Genomic DNA, 20,227 nt, shown 5'->3' with positions numbered 1-20,227 from the left:
CACCTGCTCCTCTTACACCTTTCACTCTGGTAACAGCTTAATCCCAAAGAAACATGTAAGCGGAGCAGGTGGGTTGCCCTTGTACCAGACAACTGCAATAATACTTGGTTCACATTAACGTGGTGTGGGAAATACCCTTGGTTCATGTGAATTTCCCACACTGCTTTCCAATTGCACTGCCCTTGCGATCCACTGTGGGTGTCAATACAAAGTTAATGTCACCCCAATTGTTATGCGTCTGCCTGCCGCAGCTTGCTTGGCTCAAAACGACTATGCGATCTGGTTGCGGTGCGGCTCCAAAAAAGTACATGCACGTTTTTGGTGCAATGCAGTGCGATTTGAGCCCATTCAAAATGAATGGAATCAAATTGCATCGCACTGAATTGCATGTGAATTGTACAGGAATGCATTGCATGTCTGCCAGCACCTGCTGATTGTTCTGTACACAGGCAGAGCGGCGACCTGTCTATGTAAACAAGGTAGACTGTCATTTTGTCAGAAGGCATAAATCCTGTGTTCCTGTAAAGCAGGAACACTGATTCATGCCTTCCACTAGTAAAAGCACCTCCCCCACTACACTGAAACACCAGCTAGGCACACAGTTACCCCTTTGATCGCCCCTGATGTTAATCCCTTCCCCGCCAGTGTCATTAGTACAGTGACAGTGTATATTTTTAGCACTGATCACTGTAATACTGTCACTGGTCCCCAAAAAAGTGTCAGTTGGTATCCAATTTGTCCGCTGCAATATCGCGGTCCCGCTATTAGTCGCTGATTGCCCCCATTATTAGTAGAAAAAAAATATCCATAAATATATCCCATAGTTTGTAGACACTATAGCTTTTGTGAAAACCAATCATTATACACTTATTGCCATTTTTTTTTACCAACAACATGTAGCAGAGCACATATCGGTCTAAATTAATGAAGAAATTAGATTTGTGTTTTAAATTTTTATTGGATGTGTTTTATAGCAAGTGTATTATAGAAAGTAAAAAATGTTGTTTTTCTAAAGTGTCACTTTTTTTTTTGTTTATAGCGCAAAAAATAAAAAACGCAGAGGTGATCAAATACCAAAAGTAAGCCCTATTTGTGGGAAAAAAGGACATACATTTTATTTGGATACAGCATCGCTCACCTGCGCAATTGTCAGTTAAAGTAATGCAGTGCCATATCACAAAAAATGGCTTGGTCAGGAAGGGGCGTAAATCTTCCGGAGCTGAAGTGATTAATAAAGTTGGATATGATTGGTTAAGAGTCATAGATCAGAAGCTCAAATACATAAGAAGATACCAAATTGACTATCTCTGCTAAAGACCAATTTATTCTGTTGAACTTTCTTCATACTATACCCCAGAGATTGCATCACATCTACCCTACCACCTCTCCTATATAAAGCCAATGTCAACTGAGATAGGCACCTTTTATCACATGGTCTGGAGTTGTCCTTGAATCCTGAATTAGTATCAGGGGGTAGCTAGATTATCCACAGTATATGGTTTACCCCTGATTGGACCCACGGGTCTTCCCATTGAGCAATCTGGATGATCTTGCCAAAATATATATATTTTTTCCTATGCATCCTACTATGCTAGGTGAGAAACTTCCCCCCCTTCTATGGGGAATGGTGTACCACTATCCAGAATGTGCTCCCCGTGTGCCAACAGACATGTTTGATTAAAGGCCACATGAAACAATCTGGTCTGCATGGATAAATTCCATCACCAACCCTCTCCCTTCTAGCTGAGGACTCTGCTCACTGATTGCTCTCCTATGCTGTATGGAAGATGTGGTGCTGGTATTGAATGTTACTTCTTTCCTCAATTTTCAATAAACTTCCACTTTTAAAAGGCACAGGAGCCACAAGCATCCTCAACATCCAACACCAGTAGCTGCTAACCTGTAGACAAAAGTGCACAGAGCTGCAACAGTCACCTCAAGCTACTGAGAACGGGTCAGAGGGGTTCAAGCAAAAATTCCCTTGATCAGCTCCTTACCTTTAGCTCCCCCATGGTTCCTCCTGTTCAGCAGAGGGCAACAAACTGACTACAAGGGGTGGGACACAGGTGGAAGCAACCTGAGTGACTCATCTTTGGGGGGGCCACTGCAGAGTCACTCAACTTGCATCAGCCTGCACCTATCCTTTACAGCTCCCCAAAAACGGCAGGGAACAGAGGTTTTGTTGTCAAATTTGTTTATTGAATTTTAACAATTAGTATACATAAGTACATATGGTGGCAGCAAAAGAAAAGATCACATATATGGTAATAATATTGAGTTGTAGTTCCAACATAAAATAAAAGTAGTTTAACTAAAACAATTTTAGCATGGATCTAACTACTCAAAAGATTACATCATACATTGTATAAGAAGGGATAAAACCAACTTAGACCAGGTTAATAAAAGATGACCTCAGATTAAAAAAAAAAGGTCTCTATTATTATCAAGAGAATAATTAAAAAAAAAAAAAAAATAAATAAATAATTTATTTAATTTATTATAGAATCTAAAATCTTATACAGAGGTTTTCAAATAAAATGCAGTCTCTGAAACTGAACTCTGGCTCAAAACTAGGCAGGTGCCATCCCCCGGATGGGAGCTCCTCACTCATTGCCAATGCTTACTAGCCCACAGCATTGTAGTAAGGAGATGTGTCATCATACCTCCCAACTTTTTGAGATGGGAATGAGGGACACCTATTAGCAAATGTATGTAGGCATAGGACACACCCCCTGCCACGCCCTCTTAAAGGAGAATTATACGTAACAAATAAAAAGATTTGTTAACCCACAAGTGCTTTTTTTTACTACTATTATTCCCATAGGCGTGCGCAGCCTATTGCATTAGGGTGTGCACCCTTAAGCTCAAACACATATGCGTGTGTGGGTGTCTACATATATATGACCCTGGCACATTGATCTCCCTGCCGGCACAATGAAAGAGAAGAGCATAAACACTTCTCTTATGGCAGAGCCAGTAAGAGGGAGATCTTTCCCCTGTTTCTGCTGCTACAGAGAGCAATATCACTAATGTGCACAGGGTGATTAGGGTGTGCCTGGGCACACCCTGTGCGCACGCCTATAATTATTCCTTTATCCTGGTTTTGAAATTTACAAATGTAGCAATTAAGACATTGTACATAAGGTTTAGCACACGGGAAACACTTTTGAAAGATAAAAAGTGCATTTTATATACAACTATATAGATCAGACCAAACTGAGGGACAAATGAGGAGGAAAGAGGGACAGAGGGACATTGCTGCAAATCAGGGACAGTCCCTCAAAATCAGTGACAGTTGGGAGCTATGAGTACAGACAATAAATCGTTTACTGCATTAGCAACCCTGGAGCTTGTAAGCATTGTAATACTTGCAATAGCTAACAGTCCTTGGTCAGCATGGTCACTTCAGGGAGAAGACTCAGAAGAGATTCACATTGGTCAGCTCAGTCATGTGGGCTGCTAATGAGGTGTGCGATGTACAAATCATCTTCTGTAAAAGTAAACTTATCATTTAAGCTGTGGTTTCCGGAAACCATCCAGGGTGTCACCGCTGGTAGAAGATAGTAGAAGAACTACCTTGCAATCAAATCCAGCTGCTCTTACGAGGATGGGCTACACATACCTAGAGCAGAGCTACAGCTTTAGTGGACCATGTTTCCTGCTATGGTAACCTTTGTCATCAGAACAGAAAGTGAGAGGTAATCTAATTGTAATAGAAAATGTTACATTTGTCACCGGAAGGGGAGGCCTTACAATGGGGACACCTGTTTTGGTGACAACTGCTAAAAATGGAAAGACATCTCACTTTCAGGAACTTTCTCTTACTGTGTTGTCTCCGGGGCACAGAGTGGAGGAGAATCTCTCCAAATGTGACACGGACACAAATTAAAGAAAATCTGTCAGAAGTTGTATCCCTTTCCCTTGTTGTCTATAACTAGAAAAAAAGATCCACTTAATTCATCCCAGATAAGACAATACTGTAATATCCTGAAGCAGAAGTATGTGGCATTGACATCGCTTTTTTGCAGAAGCCATCAGTTTATTAAAGGTCTTTCTCCAAATTTTTTAATAAAGGAAAAAAAGGGACTTCTATTGTGAAAAAAAAAGATCTTCCTCAAATAAAGGAGCGACTCCTTCCTTGCTGCCTCTGCCAGACCCCTTTGAAACATCACCCACCCCCTCCTCTGCCTCACCTCCATCCCACCCTCTCCTCCTGTTCACAGTCTGGTCTGAGCTGGCTGCAGCCTTTGCTGTACTGAATGACACAAATCATTTGGCTGATCCAGCACACTCAGCCCTGAGGGGGGATCTAATCATCTCAGAACTTATAAATGGAAGCAGGAAGCTAATAAGCTATTTAGTTGTTTAACAGAAGTAGTTGCAGGGGTAATACCGCCAGCTCGAAAGTTTTTATACAAAATAAGCAGACAGTTTGAAAACAGTAACCATTGTCTTCAACGCATCTGGATGGGATTTGCAGAGGGAATACAAACAGCTTGCTGCAGGAGTGTGAGCCTTGTGAATCTGATCTTCCCAACTTATGAAGCACTTGTAGGATCCTAAGGAAAAAAAGAGGACAAGGCACTGTCTGCCTATGGAAAAGAGGTCCAGAAGAAGGGCACACGACTACTTTGGATGGCCGTTCAGCCTTGCTCACTGTGCTATATGACATGGTATGGATTGCTCAGTCTGTGAAGCTGCTTTTGCTATAGTGATGAGTGTATGGTGAGTGGCCAGGCATTGTGTTCAGCATTGCTAGGCATCAGCTTACAGCATTTGTCATTATTATTATTATACAGGATTTATATAGCGCCAACAGTTTGCGCTTAATAAAATGAAGGCAGACATTACAGTTACATTACAATTTGGTACAAGAGGAATCAGAGGGCCCTGCTCGCTAGAGCTCACAATCTAGGTCATATACATTTCACATAACCCTTCCAGTGCCTGTGGGGGTGACAATGTGGTCACTGTCATGAGCTATTCTCCACTTCCGCTGACCCCAACAAGATCTGATTTTTACTTTTATGCCCCTGTTTACTATAGGTGAATTACATTTGTTATATAAATATTATTAATTGCTGGATGTTGGATAATCAACAGCACCACGTCCCTAAATTGACATAGATTTAGTAAAGAGAGGATAATGGGATTTTTAAGGTGCCACAGAAAAATTACAAATGGATATAAGAAAAATATATCAAATGTATTAATACAGAGATAAAATCATCAGGCTATCATCATACAATAACCATATGATAGATGAACAGCAGTAACTTCTTGCTCTACATATACTGTACATCTGTTTATATAGGACACGTATCATTGTTCAGGTGGGAACGCATTGGGTTTATTTTCTTATCCAGTGCATTTTTTAGATTTTTTTGATTTGTTCATATACTTGTATTATGATGTGATGTTTTACATCAATTATGCATTTTCTAATATATTGTTCTCAACCTGTAGTGACCATACATGCAGTAGCTACCTGAGATCTCCTTAGGAAGCCATTGTATGGCGAAACATGTAGAGCAAGAAGTTACTTCTGTCCATCTATCATATGGTTATTGTATGATGATATCCTGATGATTTTATCTCTGTATTAATAAATTAGATTTTTTTTAATATATCCGTTTGTAATTTTTCTGTGGCACCTTAAAAATCCCATTATACTCTCTTTACTAAATCATTTGTTATATAAAGTAACAAAAGGATTTTGATGAAAGTGAAAAAAAGTTGCACCCCATACCAATGCCAATATGCTGTCCAATTATTGATGGTTCAACAGAACTACATCAGGGACACTTAAACGTTCTTAGGCATTTTATGCTGAACAGCATTTAATCATAGAGTGACACTAAAGAATTCTATGACTTTTTAAGGATCAGTGTAGTTAGAATGTTAAAAAGCTCGATCTGAGTTTCTGAACACAATTTCTTTTACGTATTGGTATAAGAGTCCATAACTTGCTTAAATATACATTTGGGGATTGTTGCATTATAGCAATGTTTTACAAAATTGCAAGTTTCATGTTGAGTTAGCTTATCAAAGAATCACAAAGCATTATGTGCAATTGTAGTTATTAAATGATATATATATTATTTATTTTATTATGTCTGCACTGATACTGTATCTCTAACCATGTATAAAAAAAAGGCACCAGTTTCAACGGTTACTTTTTCATACAATACAAGGCTGTCTTTGGAAATCAGGGACAGTTGGAAAGCCACCTTTATTTGCTGCGATTTGTGGATCAGTCTGCCAACTGAAATGTGTTGCTTACATGGCATTTCCAGAGACTGTACGGATTTAATATAGACATAAACTGACACATGCTCTGTACCCAGAAATGCTGACATGTACATGTCACAGCTTTGATCACTGTTTATGTACAGTTTTCAGTTAATTTAAATGTTGATGTGTAAACTAATAAAAAAAAAGGGGGAGTTGAAAAGTGCCAATTCTCCGAATAGATTTCTGTGGTTAAAGGCTTGTTCAGTTTGTTGAGAAGATAATAAATAACAGCTGGCCTGTAAAAGTCATTACCTAGGGCACTAGCTGATGACTGTATAGTTTTACAGTATTTGCTAAGGTAGGAGGGAAGGTGAGATTAGAAAAAGGTTGGGGGCGGGGGGGGGGGGGGGGGGGGGATTGAGGATAGGTCTTGTAACAGCTAAATGGAATGTAGCACAGCTCATCCTTAGCACAGGGAGGGCCATAGATGTTTTCTCAATATATAATATTTGATCTTTTTTTTAATAGAAAAAGAGAGAACGGAGAGAACAATTGTTTTGCTACATATAGACCTAAACTTTACTGGGCCCAGTCACACTATGATTTGCATTAAAATGTAACTAAAGGCAAAACTTTTTTTTTTTTTTTGATTATGGCATGTACTGTCGCCTATTCATTTTGATTTTGCTGGCAGTGCACCTTAACGCACAAAAAAAGGAGCATGACCATTTTTTAAATGTAGTGCACCAACACTGTGCACCATGTGCATTGTACTGTAGCACTGTTCCAGTTCACTGTATTGTTTGTTGGGATGCCATTCTAAATGAATGGCACCTCAGTGCACTGCTCATCAATTGTAAAAGTGCGCTGATGCAACACATATGTACATGATAAATAGTAGCAACTGTAACACATTTGAATGAGTTTTGCCTTAGTTGGGTCTCTCCTTCAACAATCTTTAACTCTCTGTGAGTCCTTGTGATTAATTTTTTGTTTGTTATGTATAGCGTGGGGAAGGATTAGCTCCTTTTCAGGTTTTACTGCCAGTCATATCTCCTTTGGAGAGATTTCCCCTCATTCCCTGTTCTGCTGGCTCGAGTATAAGCCAAGGGTGAGAAATGCACAGCTACTGTAAGTGGAAAAGAGGGTCAACAATGCCCATTTGCAGCCTTACTGTGCCCATTTGCAGCCATAGGTCCCCCCAACTTCAAACTCGGTAGTTAAGGGTTCCTAGATGCCCCCTAGCTGCAGCCAAAATTTGGGGTCTCTGGGTCCCGAAATTACATTGCTGCAAATGGACACAGTTGACTGACTTTGGGGCCCCATATCTCGGGGACCACTTGGTGCTAGGAACCCCAAATTTGGTGTGCAAACCCAGTGGAGCTAGCACTACAACATAACACCAAGTGGCCCATGAGATACGGGGCCCTAAAATTGGTTCGGAATATGTCAAGCACTTTTCTGCAGCAGAGAATGACATTTTCCGAACCGACTTTGGGGCCCCGTATCTCGGGGCCACTTCGTGCTAGGAACGCCAGCTTTGGTTATGTTGTAGTGCTCGTTCCACTGGGTTCCTAGCACCAAGTGGTCCAGAGATACGGGGCACCAAATTTGGTTTGGAAAATGTCATTCTCTGCTGCAGAAAAGTGCTTGACTCGAGTATAAGCCAAGGGGGGCATTTTCAGCACAAAAAAATGTACTGAAAAATTCGGCTTATACTCGAGTATATACTGTAAATGGGGCCAATCTGCATGGGCTCTTGTTCCCTACTACAGCTCCAACTAGTTCCTCTGCATTGCACTCTGTTTGATGCTCTGGGATGGTGGGTCAGCAAGCCCAGGCCGTGATCTACCAGTCACCTGTCCACGATCTACTGGTAGATTGCGATCTACAGGTTACTGACCTCCGCTCGAATAGATCCCCAGATAAAAACAAAACCTCAAAACACAAAAATGTAGTGCACGCTGTCTGTTGTGGTGCACTGCAGTGTGTTGCAACGTAGGAGCATTGGAGTGTGGCATATGGATTGTGTGACTGGACCTCAAAGCATTGTAATGCTGGAGAAGAGAAAGGGCAGTAATCAGTATCCAATGGGCGATAATCAGCATCCCATGTCCTATTTCAGAGTATAGTCAGCTATGTAACAGACCAATAGGGAATTACTATATATATATTATATATATATATATATATATATATATATATATATATATATATACTGTTAGTGTATGTGGACTTTTGGATATGCATTATGGTAGAAAATTTCCAAAATTTGGGGTTTACTACATTCTAGTTTGAACTAAAAATGGTCCAAAAAAGGGCATCACAGAAGTGAACTTGTAAGTGATCCGCAGGACCCATTTACTGGATCACTGAGCAGATCGCTTTACATGGTGGCAAAACAACAATTACTTGACTTGAAGGATTGGTCTGATGAGTTTCATATCCTTGTTAGATCAACTAATCTAACTAGTCTGGAGTTAGAGTCAAAATGTAGAGATGATTAAGGCTCGGTTCACACCTAAACCGGCCGTAGATCACACAGCAACGCCTGAATTCGGCCCTGAAACTGAGGCAAAGACGCACAGTGTTTTCTGTGCAGTGCACTCCGCAGCCGCCCCGGAGACATGTGAACCGGCTCCATAGAGAGTCGGTCATATTCCCCCGCTATGCGAATTGGATGTGGGGAAAGCTGCATCCAATTTGCATAGGTGTGAACCCAGCTTAAGTATCGCTATAGGAAAGCACAGATTTCATGCTCACCTATGAAATCAGCATATCTGCTTCTGAACCTGCCACAGTACATTTACTGCGGTAGGGTGGCCCATACAGGCGCAATAACGTACCTGTACATCGGATGTGGTTTCCGGGATGGGGGTGCTCCATCGAAAAATGCCTCCGATGGGTCTGCTATGATATGTGCTATGTGCTATGATATGTGATATGCGCTGTGTTGACGTCACACCAGCTGATATGTTGATCAGCTGGCGTGACGTCAACACAGCGCATGCGCAGATCATCAGATTCAGTATCCGAAGATCTGCAAAAAGCAGAGGGAGAACATACTTGTCAGATTATGCCTCGCTGTTGCGGGGTGTGTGTTGCAGGGTGGGTTCAGTGTGTTGAAGGGCAGGTTTTGTGTGTGTTGCAACCCAACCCTTAGACACAGGCAAAACCTGCCGTTCAACACACTGAACCCGCCCTGCAACACACACAAAACACGCCCTTCAGCACACGGAAAACCCACCCCTCAACAGCGAGGCAGAATCTGACAAGTACATTCTCCCTCTGCTGTTTGCATATTGTCGGATAATGCCTCAGACGATCTGTGCATGCACTATGTTGGTGTCACACCAGCTGATCAACATAGCAGCTGGAGTGACGTTTGGTACTGCGCATGCGCAGACCCATCAGAGGCATTTTTTGACAGGAAGCAGTAATTGACAGGACACCGGCACTATCACAGTCCCACTATAAGTCTCTGATCGCCACTATTACTGGTATAAAAAATAAGAAAAAGAAAAATTACAGTGTATATACCATAGTTTGTAGATGCTATAACGTTCACGCAAAGTAATTACTATACAAAATACATTTTGACCTAAATTTATGAAGAAATTTGGCCTGGCCTGGCCATGAATGGGGTACAATTTACCTGAGCTTAAGTGGATATCTATGTATAGCTGATAAGTTCCTATTACCAGACCACAGAGGATTTTGAAATATTGGAGGAGCAGGCAATTCATATAGCATGGACTTTTATAACAAGGCTTGGTAGGCCAAAAAAAAAAATTATAATTAACAGTTCTGAGGGTTTCCACTGTGTTCTACTTTGCAGCAGCGCAGTCCCAGCCAATCCATCATTCTTTCACCAACATAATATATAATAGTTATTATACAGTGTAGGTGTCTGTTTTATGATCATTTCTGTGTGCAATAATTTATTTTTTACATTTTTTTTGTATAGCAAATATGACATTTTGGTAGCATCAGTTGATTTAGTCATGTTTAGGGTGCATGTAAATAGAGGATTCATCTATGGAACCACCACGGATGTCATTCAGTAAATATTATTATGGAAAGTGAGTTTAAAATCTTTGCCAGAAGCCGTTAACGTGAATCAGCTGTGGAGACGATTTTTGAAATATGTTTAAGATGTAAAGTGAATTGTTTTTTTTCCTGCTCAAGAGAAGTTTGGAATTTCATGAAGGTGCTCTGCAGGCCAGTCATTGGGAGACGTAAACTTGCAGCCTTCACAATTCAGCTCCTGCATGCCTTTGTGGAAATATGACACTGTCTTTTTCCTCCAGCAAATGTTTAAGCTATTAGTTCTCCGCCACATTACCTTTGGTATAGAAGAAGAGTAATACGTGTCAGTTTCAAAGCATGTGTAATGCCTCGTTCACACTATGCGATTGTTGGCAGGGGGTTGTCTGTTGACAGACTGTTGTCCTAAAATCTTACCATTAGTACACTCCTTTTGACAATTGTTGTCCAACTGATGACAGGCTAGTAAATTTTCGGCAGACAACGGTTTGACGTCAGATTTTCGTATGGTCAGTACACAAATCCGTCACAAAAGTCGAAAGTACAAACACGCATGCTCGGAATCAGTGCTCACCAAACACGAAATTAGCAGAAGGGGCCCAAAGGGTGGCGCTCAAGAGCTGAAATTCCTCGTAGTACGTCACTACGTTTGTGTTTGTTGCACGACAATTGTGTACCGTTACTATGCAAGACAAGATCCTGGCACACGCCCATAAGACAAAAATCAGACGCTCGGTTGGCCAACAATCGTACCGTGTGTACGAGGCTTAACTCTGTTTTACTTTTTCCAAATTACTGGACACGTAAGTATAAAACTGAGTTGAACTGGGACTCCAGCTGAAACTTTTTTTTATATTTTAGGTGTACTGCAAAAGACGTAGGACCTCTGTCGGGTTTTTATTGCTGTGTCCCCATTGGCAGATTTTGAATTGCTTTCTGGTGCATCAGTTGGCCAAGAAGTGATGGTAAGTCTCCCCAACAAGGAAACTTACAGGACAGCAATGAAAACACTCTTATGTAGCATTGGAAACATTAGAACCACTGAGAGGTTATACCATATATCTTCTTTATTTTAATACAGAATAATTTAGCCTTTAAAGTGTTACCAAACCCAAGACCCTGCAATCACTATATATGGTCTCCCACAGTACACAGAACATGGAAATGCAATTATTTTAGAAAATATAATCTGCTAAATACCTTTTCTCATCAGAAGTCTTGTAACTTCTATCAGCACTGGTTAAAGCTTGTAGGAGGAGTTTTCATTCTCCCCTGACTGTCCTAAGAGGTTGCAGGACCCCTGTCCCTCTGCCTTGGCAGTGCTGATTGGCCTTGTGCTGATCACATGCACCCTCCCACACCAAACTGTGTGTACTATCAGACAATGGATTGGGGATTGTGGGAGAAGGGGAGGATTAAAGAAGACAGGATCTGACAGCTTTTTTACACAATGTGGAGGATTAATCCCCTAGGTTCCATGGTGAGTATAACAAGCATGCTTTACTGCATATCAAGACTGATTTTACTGTTGTGGGTTTAGTTAGTAACACATTAATATCACTTTCTATTTTCACTAAAGAAGCCTCAAGTTAATGTCCTATTCACGACTGCTTTCATATTGAGACAATATTAGCCAAACTGTATTGCAATTCCTTATCTGCCTATGATCTGTAGGTATGGACATAGACTAGTCCAGTGAGCTTGCCAACTCTCTAAATTCACTTAAAATTGGTGTGGATGTGGGAGGTTGTTACTCTACTATCCTTGATCGGGGTATCATATTCTATTCAGTAAGTTGTCTATAATAACCATTGACAGAACTAAAGTTTACTAAGCCTATTGACAGGGAAGCCTTACTGCATTTGGTAAGCTACCTATAAATTTAAATGTAAGCTCTGTGTATCTGTCTGGAAGGAGTTAATTATACCAGTAGGACAAGAATGATTACAGAAAATGCTGGTAGGTTAATTAGATCCTGTCTAAATTGTCCCTAGTATGTATGAATGTGAGTTAGGGACCTTAGATTGTAAGCTCCTTGAGGGTAGGGACTGATGTGAATGTACAATGTACACCCCTCACATTTTTGTAAATATTTTATATTTTATTATATCTTTTCATGTGACAACACTGAAGAAATGACACTTTGCTACAATGTAAAATAGTGAGTGTACAGCTTGTATAACAGTGTAAATTTGCTGCCCCCTCAACACACAGCCATTAAAGCGGAGTTCCACCCAAAAATCAAACTTCCATTTTAAGTGACGCTGACCCCCTGACATGCCACATTTGGCATGTAATTTTTTTTTTCAGGGGGGGAGCGGATACCCTCCTTTTAGGGGCATCCAGCTCCCACTTCCTCCCAGGGCTCCGCGCTGGGAAGGAAGTTCACCTCTCCCCCCTCCCTCCCTGCAGTCTTCTGGGACACGTTACAGGTCCCAGAAACTTGCCCGGCCATTTGCAGCGTGGCTCGCGCATGCGCAGTGTGTACCCGGCTGTGAAGAATGCCGGCGCCGTGGAGAGGAGGGGGAGAGGAGTGGGGCTTTGTACGCCCGCATCACTGGACCGTGGGGCAGGTGAGTGTCTGATTATTACACTTTTTGTAGCTGCTGACTTTTAATTTTTTTTTTTTCGGCAGAACTCCGCTTTAAAAATATCAATACTCCCCACTGACACCACCAATTGTGGAAGAGAGTGCCACATCCTTATCACCCTGACAGTGAAAAACCCTCTATGCAGCTCGTAAAGTTCATCTTTAAGAATCTACTAAGAGTACTGCCTCTGTACTGCTCTGTTGGGGAAAAAGGCTAAACAACTAGTCGCTACATCATCATAAAATACAGTGTGCCTTATTGTAGTCAGAAGATGACTGATTACAAAATATACTAGGTATCTGGAAAACCACCATCCTCCAGATGTTGCTATAAAACATAAATATATTAAGAATGCAAATATACGTTTTTTTTAAATTATCACTCATATCTGGCTTAAGAGTGAGTGTAAGTGGTCAGTTGATATCCACAAAGTATAGACCTGCCAGTAAAAATGTTTAACTACACAGCGACCCTCTTGGCGGACGCTGAGGTTTGGATGTGCTTTCTAGTAAACTGGTTCATTTAAGTTATTTCCATAGGGTTTTTTTAAGTATTAAATAAATGACATGGCAAGTAACTTTCAACCAACGTGTTATTGGAAAAACAACTATTCCTAAAGTGGAAGGATACACTAATATTGATTTGTCGTTCTGGAAGGCAGCCAACATAAAGAAAATTTTTAACAGAGAGATAACGTAAAATACTGAACATAACAAGAACAATTTAATAAGACTGTACGTAAAGCAAAGAAACACATATTCAGTGGGGAGAACAAGTATTTGATACACTGCCGATTTTGCAGGTTTTCCTACTTACAAAGCATGCAGAGTTCTGTAATTTTTATCATAGCTATTCTTCAACTGCGTGTGACAGAATCTAAAAAGAAAATCACATTGTATGATTTTTAAGTAATTCATTTGCATTTTATTGCATGACATAAGTATTTGATACATCAGAAAAGCAGAACTTAATATTTGGTACAGAAACCTTTGTTTGCAATTACAGAGATCATATGTTTCCGGTTGTTCTTGACCAGGTTTGCACACACTGCAGCAGGGATTTTGGCTCACTCCTCCATACAGGCCTTCTCCAGATCTTTCAGGTTTCGGGGCTGTCGCTGGGCAATACGGACTTTCAGCTCCCTCCAAAGATTTTATATTGGGTTCAGGTCTGGAGACTGGCTAGGCCACTCCAGGACCTCGAGATGCTTCTTACGGCCCACTCCTTAGTTGCCCTGGCTGTCATGCTGGAAGACCCAGCCACGACCCGTCTTCAATGCTCTTACTAAGGGAAGGAGGTTGTTGGCCAAGATCTTGCGATACATGGCCCCATCCATCCTCCCCTCAATGCGGTGCAGTCGTCCTGTCCCCTTTGCAGAAAAACAGCCAGAATGATATTTCCACCTCCATGCTTCACGGTTGGGATGGTGTTCTTGGGGTTGTACTCATCCTTCTTCCACCAAACACGGCGAGTGGAGTTTAGACCAAAAATCTCTATTTTTGACTCATCAGACCATATGACCTTCTCCCATTCCTCCTCTGGATCATCCAGATGGTCATTGTTAAACTTCAGACGGGCCTGGACATGCGCTGGCTTGAGCAGGGGGGCCTTGTGTGTGCTGCAGGATTTTAATCCATCTCGGCGTAATGTGTTATTAATGGTTTTCTTTGAGATTGTGGTCCCAGCTCTCTTTGGGTCATTGACCAGGTCCTGCCGTGTAGTTCTGGGCTGATCCCTCACCTTCCTCATGATCATTGATGCCCCACGAGGTGAGATCCTGCATGGAGCCGCAGACCGAGGGAGATTGACCGTCATCTTGAACTTCTTCCATTTTCTAATAATTGCGCCAACAGTTGTTGCCTTTTCACCAAGCTGCTTGCCTATTGTCCTGTAGCCCATCCCAGCCTTATGCAGGTCTACAATTTTATCCCTGTTGTATTTACACAGCTCTCTGGTCTTGGCCATTGTGGAGAGGTTGGAGTCTGTTTGCTTGAGTGTGTGGACAGGTGTCTTTTATACAGGTAATGAGTTCAAATAGGTGCAGTTAATACAGGTAATGAGTGGAGGTGATCAAATACTTATGTCATGCAATAAAATGCAAATTAATTTAAAAATCATATAATGGGACTTTCTGGATTTTTGTTTTAGATTCCGTCTCTCACAGTTGAAGAGTACCTATGATAAAAATTACAGACCTCTACATGCTTTGTAAGTAGGAAAACCTGAAAATCGGCAATGTATCAAATACTTGTTCTCCCCACTGTATAAAAGTAAAGAAATTCACAAGAGTATATCCAAAACTGATAGGTCACACAATTTCATGAATATGGATCACCTTATCTGATGAATGTTATTTGCCAAACAAGTGAATTAAACTAACAAGACCATCTAAATCTCCCAACATAAGATGATCTCATAGTGGAGAAATACAAAAGGAGAAGGATTGGATTGTGCATAAACACATAAAGAAATCTAGTACATATGGGTTCATTTATTTATTCTATGATTATTATATAATTATTACCATGAAATAAACACATTTTAAATGTTCTGAGATCTGTAACCAAAAAGAACAGTTTGCACATGTAATAATTAATAACTGTAATAAGTAGAAAGAATTTCCCCTTTTTGACTGTGTACCTGCTAAGGTTTCATTACCTGCCTTTTCTAGTTTCACACAATTTGTTGGATTTATTAAAATGTATTTTAGATTGCTTATTTCAACCAAAGAAAAGAACACACATCCAAAGTTTGTCTTAAAAAGATAATAGTTTTTTGTTCAGATTTAAGAAAAAGGTTATATATAGCTGGACAGTAGTCTGACAATTTGAGCAATCCACAAGAGCTGTGGTAGAGTAGTTTTCAGCATATGGTCCTACAAAAATGGATAAATAAGATTTTTATTAGATGCCAGGGTGTAAAATCATCTAATAGATTCTTGTATCTCCAAGGCTGTGTTCAGATGGGATTTGGGTGCAGAAGAGCATATGGTGCCCATGTTGGCATTGGTGGCATTCTATGTGCATTCCAAATGTTCTCTTAGCAGCTGTTCCCAATATGGGAAGCAATTAAATCAGTGGGCAGACATTGTCCAAGCACTGTCAACAGTGTGCAGGTGACACAAATCACAATCCATTAATTAGGTGGATCAGTAACACAGCTACAATATTTAAGGGTGGTTGGCAGGGGTTGGATCTGCATGGCAAGTACCCCCTTTTAACACTCTAAGTTGACCTTACATTTTGTTGATGTGTCCTCCACATTTGAGTTTCCAGTACCTTGCAACAGTTATAAGCTGTCTCTCTTTTCTTGTTGAACTTTTATTTAAAAAAAACTGAGAATACAACAGGAAGATTACTCATGGTTCTTTTTTTTAGCAGAGGTGTGAAACTATAATGTCGGTAAAAACCATACCAAGACGTATAATGGGGACATCTCACCACTTAAAATGAACTTTTATGCAAACTTGTAAAAAAGGGGCTTAACCATAAGGTCAGGGAATGTCAGGCCTCAGTAATAAAAGAAATCTAAAATAAATTAGGGGCACAAAAGAGACACTTCTAGGTAAGAAAAGGCATTCTGTGGTATCTGATAGCTCTTTTACTTTAAAAGTTTATTTTGGAATACAGGTTCACATCATGTCCTACAGAAAAAAAATGTCAGGTTATGCCAAATATTGTAGCATAATCCTACTCACGTAGAGTGGAAAAAAAATACAAAAATATTCAAACATATAATCTCAAAACATAAATCATTCATGTTGGAAAAAATCAGCCATCCTGGTTGTTTTCTGTGTTTTATGGTCTATACAGACCTTACATAACATGCGATGAACAATGCAGTTTTTCTTTAGAAGAGTATGCTTTGGCTGGTGGCTTGAATTATGTATGTATCCTACTGCCAAAAGCTCGACTCTTGAGCTAAAAATGTTCTTTAGATCTTCTTGGTTTCAGAGCAATAAATGTGGAATTAATAAATTCACTTAATTTAATACAATATAACATTCACTCCTTTTGTTAACAGACAAACTTCCTTGCGACGTCTATGTTTATTTTCTTTCAACTTACTTTAGCTGGCCAAGCTGTTTTTTTTTTTTTAGAATCATACTTACCTAGGTGGATGCATCTGATCCGGTTCGATGCTGCATCTGTCCCCCGTCACCACTAACACTGAGAACTGAGCGATCACATCAGTCAGCAGCTCTCTGCTCTCCCCCCCCCCCGTGCTCCCTGGTGCGCTGGACTGTGGAGGGGGCCGGATCGGCTGGCTCGGGCTCTCAGTGGCTTGCTGAGAGGCTGAGCCGGGTGCCGGTCCAGGCATGTGGGTGGATCCCTACATCATTGACGTGATCTTGCCCGAGCCTGGACTAGCTCTGTGACATCAACCAACAGCGGACTTCAGCCTGCTGTCTGTTGTAAACGGGTCATAGGAGTGCAGAACAAACTGAATTCCTGTGATCCATACAAGCTTTGGCTGTACTTCTCCTTTAACATTGATATTTTAGAGAATTTATATAAAATCAAAGTGGCATCACAATGAAATATAGAGGTAATTTTAATAGTATTAAATTACAGAATGATCGTAGATCATATAAAGTATTTTTTTTATTGAAAGTGGGGTTCATCTCTAAGCATAACTCTAAACAAAACTATTAATTGCAAGTCAGAGTAAACATTAAAAGTACATTGATGACTAAATTGGTAATAATATATAATAGTTTTCTTATCTGCTGTTTATAAATTTTCAGCAGCCCAAAGTCTCTATGACTCAATATCGAGAAGAAAATTGATGGGTTGGGAACATAAAGGTGAATGTAATGTACTGATTCGGCAGTCTCTTTTCCCCCTACAAGCTTGATATTTTTTCTTTGAGTTAGATTTAAGAGTTTTAAAATAATATAAATATCTTATATATGGGGAAATATGTGGAAGAAATTCCAAGTATGAAGTGCTTAAAATGTTACAAAGCCCACAACAGTAAAATCAGTCTGTATATGCAGTAAAGCATGCTTGGTATACTCACTGTGGAACCTAAGGGGTTAATCCACCGCATTGTAAAAAAAGGCTGTTTGATTTTATATGCACAGATCCTCCTCTTCTTCCACTGACTCCAGGACAGGTCCAGGTAGTACAGAGCCTTTGGAGTCAGGCTGCACAAGCTCAGTTTGGTGTGCATTGCCGGAGAGTTTTTTTTTCTTGGGACAGTGCATTTGATCAGCACAGGGCCAATAAGCACTGTCCAGACATAGGATCAGGGGGATCCTAATGGGACAGCTCAGTGCAGTATGAAAACTCCTGCTACAACATTTACCAGGAACTGATAGAAGTCACAAGACTTCCATATACTGCTAATGAGAAAAGGTATTTAGCAGTTTATATTTACTAAAATAACTGCATTTCCATGTTCTGTGTACTGTGGGAGACCAGATATAGTGAATGCAGGATCCTGGGTTTAGTAACACTTTAAATGCAGATAAAGTATGCGCTCACTTTTTTTGTCAATATTTACATTTGACAGTTTGACTATGCCATAAAACAGCAAAAACAAATTGTGCAATAAGTACAAATATGACATCACTTATAATTCATAAATATATAATGGGTGAGAGAAGAGATGGAAGTTATACTCTCTTAGAAGTGCAAAGAGTGCAATATAAAGTGCATACATCTGTCTATACAACACACATCACTAAAAGGAGCAGATATACAGTCCATCAATGGATAAAGAAAAATCCCATCACAAAGCAATCGAAATGTGATCCTCCGACTTGAAGTGCAAAGGAAAAAAGATGAAATCCACCACCAGATAGTAATAATCATACTGCCTCTTACCGAAGCAGATGGGCCAAACACTATAATTGCCAAAAACACATGTGATGTGCTCACAAGCTCAATTGCCGCCGGGGAAAGAGGACCATTGCTCCACTGTCAATATTGGTATGATGCCAGAAAAGAAAGACATCTATCCATCGTTAAGTCTGTAAAAAAACGTGATGTTTATTAAAAGCTCAAACTCCAACAAATTGGCAAATTCGATTACACAGCAGAAGGAATTCATCAGGCTGATAGTTCCAGAGAGCACTAACGATGCTCAGTGACAAGTGCGTACGGACGCCGAGATTGACGAGACCCTTACGTGTTTTTGCCAATTATAGTGTTTGGCCCAATATAAGCCCTACTCCAAAAATAAGCCCTAGTTAATATCCTTGTAAAAACATGGAATCCATTCTGTAAAAAGATTATATAATGTGCATATAATGGGCGCTCACGTGACCCGCAGGAGATCTCCTCCTCTCCTCCCCACTGATGTCAGCGTCCCCTCCCTCTCCAGTGCTTGGACTGGGGCTGACGCCAGAAGCAATCTTGGCCTCTCCATTTGCAGTATTTGGAGCAGGGAAGAGGACCTTCGGCAGGTCGCGTGAGCACCCGGCAGTGCTGTAATTAAGGTATTTTCAACAATAAAGTTACACAAGGAGACGCACTGCACATTATATCATGTTTTTACAGAACAGATTACATCATTTTACAAGGACTTTAACAAAGGTTTTGGGATTACAGAATTTCATGCGTACTCCTGAGCTGGCGGGGCGAGAGAGGGAGGGAAGACAGGGGACACAGGAACTTAAAAAAAGAAGAAAAATTATTGTTTTATTCCATGTTTGTTAGAACACAGATAGGGGTAAATGACACAGCACAAGCACTGTGCTGTCTATCATGCTTTAAAGGATCAGGATATATTTTTTTTTTTTCCAGAAGGATGACAAGACTGTATTTGAATAAATGTATGTAGCACCCTCTACCAGAAGGTAGGTGCTAGTAAGGGTTGTTTTACTAGGTTAATTCAGCACAAGCAAATTTAGCCAGGCTTATGCTGCGTGCTGGGCCTGTCTGTTTTGATTCTGGGGCTGGAAGTGTTTAGAGTAGCAGTGGGTGTGACCACCTGGGCTCCAGATCTGAGGCACCTTCCCTGCTTCCAGCCAGAATGTTCTAGAAGAGGAGGCTGGGCCTAGAGCTGGAGTGGCAGACAGCACATGTGGGAGCTCTGACCAATCCCAACTGGCATTGTCAGGGGGCGGGCCTCCTATATATGCTGAGGTCACATGCTGCTGGGGAGGAGAGTCGACTGGGTGAAGTAAGGAATGGAGTGCTAGACAGCCGCAGGACTGCACCCCCATCTGGGGGGGGTGGGGGGTGGGATCGCAAGAGAAGGCCCGGGGAGAGCTGTGAGGGAACATTGCCTTTACACGGTTGTTGGCAATGTCTCTGTCACCACACGGTCGGTGTCAGGGAGCTCCTGGAGCAGAGATGGCAGGAGAAGCTGTTGGAACGCATGGTCCAGGCAAATTCCTCATCAAG

General features: G+C 40.9%; 1 protein-coding gene across 2 annotated transcripts in view; it reads left to right on the top strand.

Moving 5' to 3' along the window:
• The window catches only part of GASK1A (golgi associated kinase 1A), a 103,585-nt gene that overhangs the window by 39,370 nt on the left and 43,988 nt on the right, over positions 1 to 20,227 (top strand). The window contains exons 1-2 of one of the 2 annotated variants that reach the window (XM_073630321.1): positions 4,220 to 4,673; positions 11,143 to 11,246. In XM_073630321.1, coding sequence (XP_073486422.1) covers positions 11,244 to 11,246 — 3 coding nt within the window. In that variant the 5' untranslated portion in view covers positions 4,220 to 4,673; positions 11,143 to 11,243. Of the gene's footprint in view, positions 1 to 4,219; positions 4,674 to 11,142; positions 11,247 to 20,227 lie in introns of those variants that run through there. The other variant, XR_012244419.1, reaches the window with a different exon arrangement.

Source organism: Aquarana catesbeiana, linkage group LG05 (assembly GCF_042186555.1).
Source record: "Aquarana catesbeiana isolate 2022-GZ linkage group LG05, ASM4218655v1, whole genome shotgun sequence".
Classification (NCBI taxonomy): Eukaryota; Metazoa; Chordata; class Amphibia; order Anura; family Ranidae; genus Aquarana; species Aquarana catesbeiana.
This window is presented reverse-complemented; position numbering and strand designations above follow the sequence as displayed.